This window comes from Oncorhynchus mykiss, chromosome 19, assembly GCF_057628025.1.
Source record: "Oncorhynchus mykiss isolate SJ-2025 chromosome 19, ASM5762802v1, whole genome shotgun sequence".
In the NCBI taxonomy this organism is placed as follows: domain Eukaryota; kingdom Metazoa; phylum Chordata; class Actinopteri; order Salmoniformes; family Salmonidae; genus Oncorhynchus; species Oncorhynchus mykiss.
In genome coordinates, this window is record NC_143040.1 from 43,049,931 (window position 1) to 43,064,924 (window position 14,994).

The 14,994-nt window shown below is 43.9% G+C and overlaps 1 protein-coding gene across 2 annotated transcripts in view; it reads right to left on the reverse strand.

Moving 5' to 3' along the window:
* tecpr2 (tectonin beta-propeller repeat containing 2) overlaps positions 1–14,994 on the reverse strand; it is a 33,380-nt gene that overhangs the window by 15,221 nt on the left and 3,165 nt on the right. For both annotated transcript variants that reach the window (XM_021574003.3, XM_021574001.3), the window contains exons 2-16: positions 14,638–14,883; positions 14,318–14,446; positions 13,884–14,015; positions 13,577–13,734; positions 13,027–13,333; positions 12,380–12,512; positions 11,696–12,172; positions 10,709–11,445; positions 10,278–10,461; positions 9,858–10,031; positions 7,573–7,753; positions 7,066–7,207; positions 3,601–3,841; positions 2,427–2,516; positions 1,990–2,223 (exon numbers count right to left, since the gene is read on the reverse strand). In XM_021574003.3, the coding sequence (XP_021429678.1) occupies positions 1,990–2,223; positions 2,427–2,516; positions 3,601–3,841; positions 7,066–7,207; positions 7,573–7,753; positions 9,858–10,031; positions 10,278–10,461; positions 10,709–11,445; positions 11,696–12,172; positions 12,380–12,512; positions 13,027–13,333; positions 13,577–13,734; positions 13,884–14,015; positions 14,318–14,446; positions 14,638–14,859 (3,541 nt within the window). In that variant the 5' untranslated portion in view covers positions 14,860–14,883. The remainder of the gene's footprint in view (positions 1–1,989; positions 2,224–2,426; positions 2,517–3,600; positions 3,842–7,065; positions 7,208–7,572; positions 7,754–9,857; positions 10,032–10,277; positions 10,462–10,708; positions 11,446–11,695; positions 12,173–12,379; positions 12,513–13,026; positions 13,334–13,576; positions 13,735–13,883; positions 14,016–14,317; positions 14,447–14,637; positions 14,884–14,994) is intronic.

Below are 14,994 nucleotides of genomic sequence, written 5' to 3' on the forward strand. Positions count from 1 at the left end.
GGCAAAGGAGAAATGCTCACGAACAGGGATGTACAGTGCCTTGCAAAAGTATTCGGCCCCTTTGAACTTTGCGACCTTTTGCCACATTTCAGGCTTCAAACGTAAAGATATAAAACTGTATTTTTTTGTGAAGAATCAACAACAAGTGGGACACAATCATGAAGTGGAACGACATTTATTGGATATTTCAAACTTTTTGAACAAATCAAAAACTGAAAAATTGGGCGTGCAAAATTATTCAGCCCCTTTACTTTCAGTGCAGCAAACTCTCTCCAGAAGTTCAGTGAGGATCTCTGAATGATCCAATGTTGACCTAAATGACTAATGATGATAAATACAAACCACCTGTGTGTAATCAAGTCTCCGTATAAATGCACCTGCACTGTGATAGTCTCAGAGGTCCGTTAAAAGCGCAGAGAGCATCATGAAGAACAAGGAACACACCAGGCAGGTCCGAGATACTGTTGTGAAGAAGTTTACATCCGGATCTGGATACAAAAATATTTCCCAAGCTTTAAACATCCCAAGGAGCACTGTGCAAGCGATAATATTGAAATGGAAGGAGTATCAGACCACTGCAAATCTACCAAGACCTGGCCGTCCCTCTAAACTTTCAGCTCATACAAGGAGAAGACTGATCAGAGATGCAGCCAAGAGGCCAATGATCACTATGGATGAACTGCAGAGATCTACAGCTGAGGTGGGAGACTCTGTCCACAGGACAACAATCAGTCGTATATTGCACAAATCTGGCCTTTATGGAAGAGTGGCAAGAAGAAAGCCATTTCTTAAAGATATCCATAAAAAGTGTCGTTTAAAGTTTGCCACAAGCCACCTGGGAGACACACCAAACATGTGGAAGAAGGTGCTCTGGTCAGATGAAACCAAAATCGAACTTTTTGGCAACAATGCAAAACGTTATGTTTGGCGTAAAAGCAACACAGCTGAACACACCATCCCCACTGTCAAACATGGTGGTGGCAGCATCATGGTTTGGGCCTGCTTTTCTTCAGCAGGGACAGGGAAGATGGTTAAAATTGATGGGAAGATGGATGGAGCCAAATACAGGACCATTCTGGAAGAAAACCTGATGGAGTCTGCAAAAGACCTGCGACTGGGACGGAGATTTGTCTTCCAACAAGACAATGATCCAAAACATAAAGCAAAATCTACAATGGAATGGTTCAAAAATAAACATATCCAGGTGTTAGAATGGCCAAGTCAAAGTCCAGACCTGAATCCAATCGAGAATCTGTGGAAAGAACTGAAAACTGCTGTTCACAAATGCTCTCCATCCAACCTCACTGAGCTCGAGCTGTTTTGCAAGGAGGAATGGGAAAAAATGTCAGTCTCTCGATGTGCAAAACTGATAGAGACATACCCCAAGCGACTTACAGCTGTAATCGCAGCAAAAGGTGGCGCTACAAAGTATTAACTTAAGGGGGCTGAATAATTTTGCACGCCCAATTTTTCAGTTTTTGATTTGTTAAAAAAGTTTGAAATATCCAATAAATGTTGTTCCACTTCATGATTGTGTCCCACTTGTTGTTGATTCTTCACAAAAAAATACAGTTTTATATCTTTATGTTTGAAGCCTGAAATGTGGCAAAAGGTCGCAAAGTTCAAGGGGGCCGAATACTTTCTCAAGGCACTGTAAACAAATGTGTGCACAACATTTGAGAGAAATATGCTTTTTGTGCATTTGGAAAATTTCAGGGATCTTTTATTTCAGCTCATGAAACATGGGACCAACACTTTACATGTTGCGTTTATATTTTTGTTCAGTATAGTTTTCCTACAAAACAGAAAGGAAATACCACAAAACTACTGCAATCAATCTCCCAGTGAGGCCACTAAATCACCAATTTAGCAAACAAAATCACAGTTATTTTTTGCATTTAGCTAAGTTTAGGCTAGATGCTACCTAGCTTGTGATCTGTCTGATGAGGCAACCAATGTTATTTCTATGTGTGAACAGTATGGTCTCACCGAGCTGGCTGAGGTCCAGCAGATTCCAGTGCATGCCAGTGGGGCAGCTGGTGGAGAGGGTGCGGATGTGGACACGGCCGTGGTGGTCCAGTCCCCACAGGGCATCGCGGCAGGCAGTGAGCTGCACCATCTCTATGTCCTGGGGCAGCTGGACCGTGGTGGGGTGCATCTGACCATCCTGGTCCCAAACACAGAACAGGTCTTTCCTGCTCTGGCCCAGCCACAGGAAGCTCCCTGCAGAGACAGAGAGATACAAACACAGTCACATGTTGGTGATGTAATACACAGAGAGACACAGATAACATGTAATGTAAATGTAATGTCAAAGGAGTGGTCTTCTTTATTTCTGTACATTTATTTGAAATGGGTTGTTGCCATAAGGTGGAGGGATGATAGTAATAATGTTATGTGTTCACAAAGAGTGGTCATCAATCTACCTTCTTTACTGAGTAAAGCCGAGGAGTAGACGAAGGCCCACTTTGTGGCAGAGACGGTTCCTCTGGGTACGACACCCTGCCAGAAAGTGCCTGTGGTGTCACAAAACATCACTGTCACACTAAACACTCTGCAGTATTATCACAAAACTCACTGTCCATCTCACTGCCTTAACACACTTTGACCTTTGAGAAGGTGTCAGTAAAGAAATGTAAATAGTTTTTGCCTTAAAGCCCGTTCAGATAGAACAGCCGACATAAGGAGAGAGACGGGGAATTCAGATCAAAAATATAGGACGCACGGTTGAGACCGTTTCTACGGTCAAGGTGCCTCTTTACAAGGATCTGAAGAAACTTTGAGAAAAAGTTGCCGCTTGTTGTAGCAAATTAATTTGTTCTTAACTGACTTGCCTAGTTAAATAAAGGTTCAATAGAAATGATATTTAAAAAAAAGTGTTGAAGAAAATAGTGCTGTAGGAAACGAGTATTATGAAATATATGCACCAGAAACCAGGCTCACTTTGCAACTTGTCAGAGAAATATCAGCAAGCTAGGGTATCTAACTGCAGCAAAATAGCTAGTTAGCCTGCTTGGCTAAACACAGAACATCAGCTCGCTGTACATATATTTATGTTAATATTCTTATTCATTCCTTTACACTTGTGTGTATAAGGTAGTTGTTGTGAAATTGTTCGATTACTTGTTAGATATTACTGCAAGGTCAGAACTAGAAGCACAAGCATTTCACTACACTCGCATTAACATCTGCTAACCATGTGTATGTGACCAATAAAATTTGATTTGATTTCTTATTTAAACGGACCCGTCTCATTTCAAGTATTTTGCTAAGATTTGACATGTTGAATATTGAAAACTCCAGCAGCTGACATGACACATTCAAAAACTACACCACTCAGAGTTCTAAAACTGCTTAAAACCATCTAGTCTCATCTTGACTGGCTGTTGTACCTGAACTGGGCTGAAGGCTTAGCTGATGAAGTTCTGTGTTTCTATGGAATGTGGTTATGTCATCAAGGGCTCTCCATAAAAGGCATTTTAATGCAGAAAACAACAATTAAAATGGCTCCTGACTGAACATCTGTGTTAACCCACCAAGCTTAAGCCTAGGCATTAGCTTGGTGAGTTAACAAAAAAGTATTGAGGTCTAATTACAAACCGCTGAGGCTGCCTTTGGCGACATGGAAGTCGTTCCTGCCAGATGCAATCCAGACGCCAGTGGTGTTGGAAGAGACCAGGCTGGGCTGGCACTGGGACTGCTGGGAGAGGAAGGCCACGCGGAGGCATTCTGCCACCCGCTCCACCGGGGCCTTGGTGGCCGTGGCCACGTTTTGAGTGGCCTGGATCAGCGTCTGGAACAGACTGCCCTGGTCAAACACCACATAGTCTGTGATGCTCACCTGAGGGAGGGAACAAAAGGCCAGAAATAGATAAGCATTAGAAGGTGTGCCAGTCATCTCGGGGTGAAGTCTGTAATACAACCCCTTTGACTTAAAAAAATAGACATTCTTAAAAAACGATCAAAGTGCAAAATAGAGGACCGATGGAAATTATGGGTGTGAGTAGGGCTGTTGCGGTGACCGTATTACCGCCACACCGGCGGTCACGAGTCATGAAGGCAGTCAAATTCCATATGACCATTTAGTCGCGGTAATTAGGCTTCTCCAAGCTCTGATGCTGCTGCTGGTCATTAGTAGCCTACCAAACTTGCTAACTGCCTGGTACTCAGCACTTTATTGTTCCTCTAATCACTCTGACATCAAAGCAAATGCTTTTGATAATCTAACCAAACACACTTCATGAGAGCCCATGAGCTCATTTCAATAGGTTATGCAACAGTGCAAGAAAAAAGGGTGATGGCCTCTACTAAAAATAACAGAATCAGCTTTCTATAGGCTAGGCCTCCTATATTTATTTCTCAACTCTATAAAGCACATTGCTTATATTTACAACAGGTGTATAGCCTACCTGGCTGGCATGAAAATAAACCACGGGGAAAAGCATCATCCATTCGCTATTTAAGTACATACATTTTTTCCCGATGCCCCTGTTTCGAGACATGTACATGATAATGGTCCATTCCAAATCAAAACAAATGTCACACATACATTTGAAGTCGGATGTTTATATACACCTTGGACAAATACATTTACACTCATTTTTTCACAATTCCTGACATTTAATCCTAGTAAACATTCCCTGTCTTAGGTCAGTTACGATCACCACTTTATTTTAAGAATGTGAAATGTCAGAATAATTAGTAGAGAGAATTAATTATTTCAGCTTTTATTTCTTTCATCACATTCCCAGTGGGTCAGAAGTTTACATACAACTCAATTAGTATTTGGTAGTATTGCCTTTAAATAGTTTAACTTGGGTAAAACGTTTTGGGTAGCTTCCCACAATAAGTTGGGTGAATTTTGTCCCATTCCTCCTGACAGAGCTGGTGTAACTGAGTCAGGTTTGTTGGCCTCCTTGCTAGCACACACTTTTTCAGTTCGGCCCACAGATTTTCTATAGGATTGAGGTCAGGGCTTTGTGATGGCCTCTCCAATACCTTGACTTTGTTGTCCTTAAGCCATTTTGACGCAACTTTGGAAGTATGCTTGGGGTCATTGTCCATTTGCAACCAAGCTTTAACTTCCTGACTGATGTCTTCAGATGTTGCCTCAATATATCCACATCATTTTCTTTCCCCATGATGACATCTATTTTGTGAAGTGCACCAGTCCCTCCTGCAGCAAAGCACCCCCACAACATGATGCTGCCACCCCCGTGCTTCACGGTTGGGATGGTGTTCTTCAGCTTGGAAGCCTCCCGCTTTTCCCTCCAAACATAACGACGGTAATTAAGGCCAAACAGTTCTATTTTTGTTTCATCAGACCAGAGGACATTTCTCCAAAAAGTATGATCTTTGTCCCCATGTGCAGTTGCAAACCGTAGTCTGGCTTTTTAATGGCAGTTTTGGAGCAGTGGCTTCTTCCTTGCTGAGTGGCCTGTCAGGTTATGTCGATATAGGACTCGTTTTACTGGATATAGACACTTTTGTACCCATTTCCTCCAGCATCTTCACAAGGTCCTTTGCTGTTGTTCTGGGATTGATTTGCACTTTTCTCACCAAAGTACGTTCATCTCTAGGAGACAGGACGCGTCTCCTTCCTGTGCAGTATGATGGCTGTCTGGTCCCATGGTGATTATACTTGCTTACTATTGTTTGTACAGATTAAAGTGGTACCTTCAGGCACAGTCAACTTAGTGTATATAAACTTCTGACACACTGGAATTGTGATACAGTGAATTATAAGTAAAATAATCTGTCTGTAAACAATTGTTGGAAAAATGTCTTGTGTCATGCACAAAGTAGATGTCCTAACCGACTTGCCAAAACTATAGTTTGTTAACAAGAAATTTGTGGAGTGGTTGAAAAACGTGTTTTGATGACTCCAACCTAAGTGTATGTAAACTTCCGACTTCAACTGTATATTATTTAGTATATGTAAAGACAAGATTAAACCAATAATAGTCTGATGGGTGACAATATTAGCCTACCACTTGTGAATGATATATTATCACTTGTGAATGACGCCCAGCATCATGCCCATAGAAACAAAGCTTTTTTTGCGACTTGTTTGAAACATAGTAGCACACCTCATGTAGCCTAGCCCATAGGCCTAGATGTTTTAAAAGGTTTGTATCACAACTAAAGTGGCCAATTAAGCACATTCATCTGCTTCACATGGGGTGTAGAACCTAACTGGCATATATAAGCAGCGTGTGAGTTTCAAGATTGGGGAAGATCATTTTCACCATAAAAATGCAGCTTTATAATAAAAGCATTATAGCCTACTACCATGTGGGCATTGCTGCGTTTATAATGTGAAGAAATAGCCTAACATGCGTTGCAAAATAAATGTACAAATACATGCTATTCAATTATTGCGCACACACACTGCTCGCGAGTGTCTGCGTAGCCAAGCGCTAAAATAGAACTTGGATGTGTACAGCCTGTGCAAAAAACAAAGCAGAGCTCATGCCTTTCAAGCAACTCAATTCATCATTAGAGTCTCGTCACGCAGCCATACAATGTATTAAAAATCAAAACATATAGCCCAACATTTGTAGATCAACTAAAGTTACATGAATAACTCTAAAGTAAGCATATTTCTTTGTTAACCGCTCAACACAGAACATCCCTCAAATCGTTTGGGGAAAATATTTATATTTGTTCAATTGGATTCTTCATACTATAAAATAATGCCACGGAATTATAAGTAGATCTTGTCTGCTACAGCCATTTGACATAGCCACATCAGTACTTAACATAAGGACAACTCAGAGTATGCTATTCTGTTCTTCTGAAATAGACTACATGTTCTTCATATCATGTTTCTATAGACCTGTCTACAATAAATAATGGATTTATTGTGAAGGTGTAGGCTATACTACATTAATTTATTAGACTTTTTTCAAATGCCTTGTAGGCTATGTGTGGAAGCCAGGAGATGCTAAATGTGTTTATGTTAATTAACAGTCAATTACCGTGAGACCGACAGTTATTTGCTTGACAATCACCGGCTGACAAAGTTTTGTGACCGCCACTGTGTGGGTAACATTGGATACCAACCTGCCACCAGTGGTCATCGTCCCCCTGGGGCTTTTTGGCAGTGACTCCAGTCCTGAACCACAGACTTCCACCGGTGTCCAGAGCCCAGGCCGTGTTGTTCTCTCCCAGGGCTATACAGATTGGCTCCAGACCTTGACTCTCACTTTGAAAGGAGGAAAAACACACACACAAATACATGATGATTAGCAAAGAAAGCATAGCCAACATTGCCTGAGTCCTGAAGACGTGCATTAGCTTCCTTTAGCTCAGCAGGCTAACGCAGTCTTCTGGTATGCAGGAGAGCTGGATTTTAACCCAGGTTGGTCATACTAACTCAACTTTCACTGTTACTAGGCCTGTATGACAGACATCTTCCTTCCTCTTTTCAAATGAGGTGAAAGAGTCATTGTTGGATTACAATTTAATAGAACAAACACATGACAACCCGTATGAGTTTCACGAGAAGCAAGCATAGCTAACTCAACTATCACTGTTACTGGGGTCTATGACACACAGAAAAGGTTCTACCTGATTTTGTCGTACTTCCACATTTCCCCCTCAGAGCAGTAGCTGCTGAGGCCTTCTCTGTAGAAGACGGCCCTGTGTTCACTGAGGGCCCATACCACCCCACCCCGTGCTGCGATCTGGGTCATTGGGCACGGGCAGTCCACCTTCACAGCCCGTGCACATGGACGGTCCACACTCAACCCTGCAGGATGGGACCACGACCACAATCAGGGATTAGTCTGTGAGTTAGTGCATTTGTTGTGTTTTTTGTGAGTAAGTGAGTGAGTGTCTGTATGTAAACAGAATGGTAATCATGCCAAGTCTAGACTACTATTTTTCTATTTTATTTAACCTATATTTAACTAGGCAAGTCAGTTAAGAACAAATTCTTATTTACAATGACAGCCTACCAACAGGCGAAAGGCCTCATGCGGGAACGGGTGCTGGGATTAAAAATAAATATATATAAATATAGGACAAAACACACATAACGACAAGACAACACAACACTACATAAAGAGAGACCTAAGACAACAACATATCAAGGCAGCAACACATGACAACACAGGATAGTAGCAACACAACATGGTAGCAGCACAAAACATGGTACAAACAATATTGGGCACAGACAACAGCACAAAGGGCAAGAAGGTTGAGACAACAATACATCACGCAAAGCAGCCACAACTATCAGTAAGAGTGTCCATGATTGAGTCTTTGAATGAAGAGATTGAGATAAAACTGTCCAGTTTGAGTGGTTGTTGCAGCTCATTCCAATCGCTAGATGCAGCAAACTGAAAAGACGAGCGACCCAGGGATGTGTGTTCTTTGGGGCCCTTTAACAGAATGTGACTGGCAAAACGGGTGTTGTATGTAGAGGATGAGGGCAGTAGATCTCAGATGGTGGGGAGTGAGGCCTAAGAGGGTTTTATAAATAAGCATCAACCAGTTGGTCTTGCAACAGGTATACAGAGATGACCAGTTTACAGAGGAGTATAGAGTGCAGTGATGTGTCCTATAAGGAGCATTGGTGGCAAATCTGATGACCGAATAGTAAAGAACATCTAGCCATATTACCAGTATAGCAGTCTCCCATTAGTTTCTTAGTTTATCATATCTAATTGAAATTAAATGTGCCACTAGAAATTACAAGCCTGCAGCAACACTATGCCCACCAATCACTAATCTTCAATTTCTTTGATGTCGGTCTCCAAAGTGTATATTTATCTCGTTGCCACCACCCAATTTCTGTGACAAATCCTGCCCATTTCAGAGGGTTTCTCTGAGGTTAGACAGAGGCAGACGTACACAGCATGTACTTTAATGAACAGGCCTCTGTGTCTGTTGGCTCTGGATGTGTCAGGACAGCTGCTAGAGTCATGCTTCATGTACAACTGACATCCTTACACAACCAGGGAAATAATATTACTCGTCTTAACCTGCAGCGTTAGCGGTGTTGTTCACAAGCCATCATAATACAAGGGACAGATATTATTTTGTAATGTTTGGGATTTATTCGTCTTCATTATTCTCATCCCAAATATGGCATCTATACAGCACTATGATTACCTCTAAACTAATTTAGCCAGTGACTGATGACACTATTTATTATGGAGCCTAAACAGCTCCATCTAATGGCCAATTGGTTAATTGCAGGAACTTATTTGCCGGCTTGAGACTGCCAATGAACAGGGTCATGATGTAATATTCTTTATGCCCTGAGGCCACCTGCTGCTGAAACCCTGAAGTCTTGTTTCAAATGGAGGAGTGAATTGAATAGTCCAAATAGCTTACATGAACAAATCTTACATTTAAAATAAAGTAAAATGGTTTGTAACAAAAACCATATTATAGAAACTTCCTGTGAGCACATTTTCTATGCAGCAATGAATTTGCTAAATGTAGTGGCAGATTTCTTCATCTTTACTCCATAGCGGAATGAGCAAGGGGGTGTCAGGTAGCCCAGCGGTTAGAGAGGCAAGACAGCAAGCGGAGGGTCGAATCCCGGTTTCGATTGGAAAAGTCTGCCGAGAGTTGAGCTGGCAACTGAAGGATTTCTGGTTTCAAACCCATTGCCTGTCGTTGTAACCCCCCGGGCGCCCAGCGTGGTAGCTCCCCGCACCTCTCCAAAAACATGTATGTGTGTCTTTCGGGGGGGGTTGGGTTAAAAGAGGAGGTCAAATTTCAGATGAACCCTGTAATGTGGTTTGACCAATAAAGTGATCTTATTCTTAAAGCAGATAGTAAAGAAGAACAAGACTCATGAGTATAATCACAAACTCCTTCCCTGTGGTTAACTATCTCACCTGTCTGCAGGTAGAGGTCTCCGCTGGTATGGATGATCCAGGCTGTGTCTTCACTAAGCGCCACAAAGGCAGAATCCTCCAGGGCTTTGTACCAGTGCCTCTTGCCTTTGATGGTGACTTTACCACATGCATACGCTGTCATGGTCTTCTGTTCCACCTTCCATAGCAGGGACCCTGAAATGAAATCAGACTTCAATGTAACAGCCATGACAAACCACTAGTATATACATCCAAAGGAGAAATCTTGGGTAATGAACTTACCAACTCCCAAAAGTACCAACACATTGAATGCTCATCTTAAATAGAGGCAACAACGATGTAGACCAGGTACCACAGTACCTTCTACCTATAACGCATAATACAGAGATACTGTGAATAAAAGTGTCTGCCGCTAAATTATCATATTTTAGACATCCTCACCTGAAGGTGATAGTGCCACCTGCTGCACGTTCTCCTCAAACTTCTGCCAGCTCAGCCCCCCATCTGGGAGAGCACTGCAGTACAGGCCTCCTTTAAAGTCCAGGCACCAGATGTATCGGTCAGTCACCACCAGGTTCAGAATGCCACAGCCTGGCCCTGTGTAGCCCATCCAGCTCTCTGCTAACTACAGAGGAGACGAGAGGAGAGAGGGTTCAACCAGGGACAGAACTGTTGGTATTGGTGATGAACAACATTCTATGGTGAAAACTATCCAACCGTGTAACAACAATCAAATGAGTCAATGCTTCTATTTTGATGTGACACTACTAGTCATATAGTGTCAGAACGAAACTGAATGCAATGTACTGTAGCAGCACACACACTGAGGAAGGAAGCAGAAACATCACACAACATGTTGTGTGTTATATTACTGTCTTGTCTTGGTCCTGCTGTCCGATGTTGGAGCCCTGGAGGTTGAGGGCGTTGAGGCCGTCTCCAAGGCTGACACTGGAGGCTGAGTACGGGACTCCCTGGGCAGCATAGATGTCCTCCTCGTCACTGGAGTGGCACTGCTCAGGCTCCCGGGAATAACACATCTGATCAACACAGCTAGGAGGCTCCAGATGGTGCGGGTCGTCCTGGTCCTCAGAGTCATCCGGTCCAATGAGGGGGCTCAGGAAGTCATCCTCCTGCTCCTCAGTGGGGTCCTGGTCCTCTGAGGTCTGCATGTAGGCAAAGGTGCACTCCAGTAGAAGGTCTACATCTGGGGTAGGGGCCTCTCCCTGTTTGTTCGTGGCCGAGGGGCCGTGGCCGTTCTCTGGGTAGGACTGACACTCCATGTCCTGGAAAGGCAGGGACGCGGGGCAGGAAGGAGGCCGAGTCCCAGGGGGTTGAGTCTGAGGGTCCTGTCCCTGGCCACCACCCTGGCTCTGAGCTCCAGAGTTATTTAGTTCTGGGGAACCTCCACTGACGGATCCCTCCTGGTCTGGGGATCCGCTGCTCCTGCTCTGTAGGTCCAGACTGCTGCACATGAGACTGGTGTGGTCGGAGGCGGATGGGGGCTCACTCATAGGGGTGCTGGCCCCCCCGTCGCTGCCCCCTCCTCCATCCTGACTGCAAATGCTCTCGGACCAGCTGTTGTGCTGCTCACAGATGCGGTTTCCACTTTCTGTAGAGAGAAAAAGAGAGAGAGAACATAGCCGAAATTAAGTTTCAACATTAATGTATTGAATCCAGACTCATATGGAAAAGGTCAATTATAAGACAAGCAATTAACTTTTTTAAAGCTATCAAAATGCTACTTAGAGCCATTTTGGAACATTTTGTGATCAACCAGAGCAGAGAACACTAGACCTCAAAGTTTTCTTGGCCCTTTTGAAAATCAGAGCCTTACCAAATTGGTTACTACTGCCACTCACCTTGTCTCCTCCTCTTTGCCTTTTTCTTGACTTTAATGGCCTTGACCACCAGCTCCTGCTGGAAGTCCTCCTGGTTGATGGCACTGTAGCGGCTGGAGGAGAGGTCCGACTGCTCCGTGGTGGTTGGGGTGGAGAGCATCATGCCCTGAACGCTATCCCAGGACGTTATGGAGCTGCTGCGGCTACGAGACTCACTGGTGCCCCCTACACTGGCCCCTCTCTGGTGGCTCAGTCGCTCCCCCACCTCAGGCCTCTCCACCAGGGCTACGGCCTCCCCCGCCTCGGGGTTGTCACTCAGCTGGTCCTGCTCTAGAACTTCCTCTACCTCTTCCACCTCCTCATCCACCAGCCTCTCCCCGTGCTCTGTGATGATGGCCATGGTCCTGATAGGCTGGGCTGTCTCCACGGAGCCGGTGGGCGGGAGCAGGATGGTGGGAGTGGTCAGGGGAGAGGTCAAACGGAGGGACAACTCAGAAACTGGACGGGAAGAAGGTTAAGAGGGAATGACTTTTCAGGGAATGACTATAGAGATAGAAGAAATTAAAGGACTAAAGAAATTAAAGGACTAAAGAAAGTTATCTGTAGATCGTGATTGTCTCTCTTTCCACCGTCTGGTTGGTTTGAACTGTAGTCCAAAGTGGTTTCAATGTATTCAAGCAAACAAAATACAATATGACATCTTACTGTTGGAAGCTAGGCCCTCGGGAGTATTGGAGATGCGAACGATGTCTCGATCTCCTTTCAAGATGAAGATCTCATTTTCAGTGCATGACACAGAGACAATGTCCCCGCAGCTTTCCAGTGCACCGATGATCACCTTGAAAGTCAAAGACAAAATAACATTGACAGATCGACTTCCCGTAAGGGCTCGAACACACCAATAGCGTTTGCCTGCCGAGAGTACTTGCGAACCGAGTGAAAAACGATTTTAAATGTAGAATCGCACGAAAATGTCAGCAGTCAGACGTCAACGGGAGATCCACATTCGATGCGATGTGTCCGACCTTTAGAAAGAAGAAACACTCTGACAGGACACAAAGATGGCTTCAATTACAGGTACCTGTATTCTCTAAGCTGATTCACTTACCCGACTATCTTTCATTATTCTCCATCAATATATGATTTGTAACACATGCAATTCACACTTGATTACCTTGTGGTTGAGGCAATCCAATTTAAGATGGCTTAAATTACTACATTCTTTGCAGTCTCAACTGATCCACTTCTAACCACCTCTCGCCATTACTCTCTAACAAAACATTGTAACAAGCGCTAAATAAAATACATGTATTATTAGTTTAGTATCCATTCCAGCCTGAGGACATCTTTACCTGGTTGAGGCAGTCCAACACGTAGACACTGTATTCGTTCCAGCTGAGGACCCAGCCCTCTCTGAGGAAGCAGCTCACCAGGCCCAGCTGCCTCTCCTGGGGCCGATAACCCCCTGTGGGGGCTGGCCTGGGGAACAGCTCAAACTGGGGCACCTGCTGGTTGAACAGAGGCTTCAGGACCCGCGTGTCCTCCACCAGTCCTCGCACGTCCGTCCGCCACAACCGAAGACCAGGCCTCGCTGCATAGACCAGCAGGCCACTCTGCTTACACAGGCCTGGCTGGAAGCACGCACCAAACTTCCCATTGCTTCGAGGAAAAGAATAACGCAAGAGACATATATAAGATATACACATAGCTTCAGAGCTTAGATTGTTGCACCGTCTATTCCTCTCTGGTTTAATACATCAGAAAAATATGAAGAAGCTCAGCTGAGAAAATGTAAATGTCTCAATAAATTGTCTGAAGGGGACATACTTGATTTGTTGCTGAAAAGTCACTGATGTAGAAGTTGTGGTACTTTTTAATGAATAAGTACAACATGTAGGTTACCTCTTCCTGGGCTTGGTGCCCAGCTGCTGCAGGGCCTGCTCCTGAGTGTAGAAGAGCAAGGATCTCTGATGAGAGGAGATGAGCAGGACTTTCTGACTGTACTCCAGCTGGACTATGGCTGAGGGCTCCTCAAACAGCAGCACTGGGTTACACACACCCTAAGGATATGAGCATACAACACAGGTCAAAGCTCCAACCACAATACTGGGTTACATACACCCTGAGTGTATAAGGGTACAACAAATATGTGAGAGAAGATGGTTAGAAAACAAACAGCACATAACTGAAAGAATGAAAGCTGCTATACCTGATCCAGGTCCACAGCAGAGTACACAACCTTTCCTTTGTCATCACCAGAGAAAAGCTTCATTCCATTGGCACTCCAGGCCAAAGCAGTGACTGTGCTTTTATGCAAACCGACCACATCGAATCGCCTTAGCTACAGAAAAGAGAGAGGCCTCAGTGTTTCGCTACACAAAGGGATACATTTACTTAGCACATAATATGATAAGATATACTTTAATCCATATGAGATGGACATATGTCTTGTGCTTTTTTCCCCCTCTCGAACCCCTCCGATATACACACAGACACACACACTAAAGGCTTGAGCAGTGCATGTGCTAAGCTTACACCTTTCCATTTTAAAAGGGAATAACATACAACAACAACAAAAAAGCTCAAAACATGACACTATCTTTACTCGTATCAACAGATCAGTTGATTGGTTGGTTGGCATACCTGTTTATTCCTGCCTGGAAGTTGAGACACCAGTTGAAAGAGAGCAACCCGACCAGACGCTGTGCCCACTGCCACCAAGTCATCAAAACAACTGAGCAGCTTCACTGTTGTGATAGCTTCGGATTTCCCCTGGGAAGATACAGTAACATGTTAACAGTTAAACATAATGACAAACTTACTTATTGGGGGGGGGGGGGGGGGGGGTAAAGGTGGTTCATAGAATCACTAATAATTGGATGTTTGTTATCAAATTTAGTTTAGGGTAAAAGTGCAAAATAATTTAATAAAATAAGCAATGCATGAAACAGTGGCATACTCACCTCTATGTTGTACTTGTTCATCTGGCAGACCCGCCTGCAGTACAGATAGAGCATCCCAATACTGCTCCCCACAGCAATGTAATCACTGTTGGTGTCCAGAGCAGTCAGGTAGACCACTACAGAGCGGAAGCCTTTCTGAACCTTGGCAGGTATTGCATTGAGCAGGTAGTACAGGGGACAGAACTCCCTTAAGGCGCTCTGTGGAGGGGTTTGGGCTGCCATGGTGGACAGGCAATGTTCTGCTCTCTGTGGAATAGGAAAAGAAGGCATGGCAATCATAAACATGGGAACACATGAATGATAGACATTACTTTTTTTCACCTTTATTTAACTAAGCAAGTCAGTGAAGAACAAATT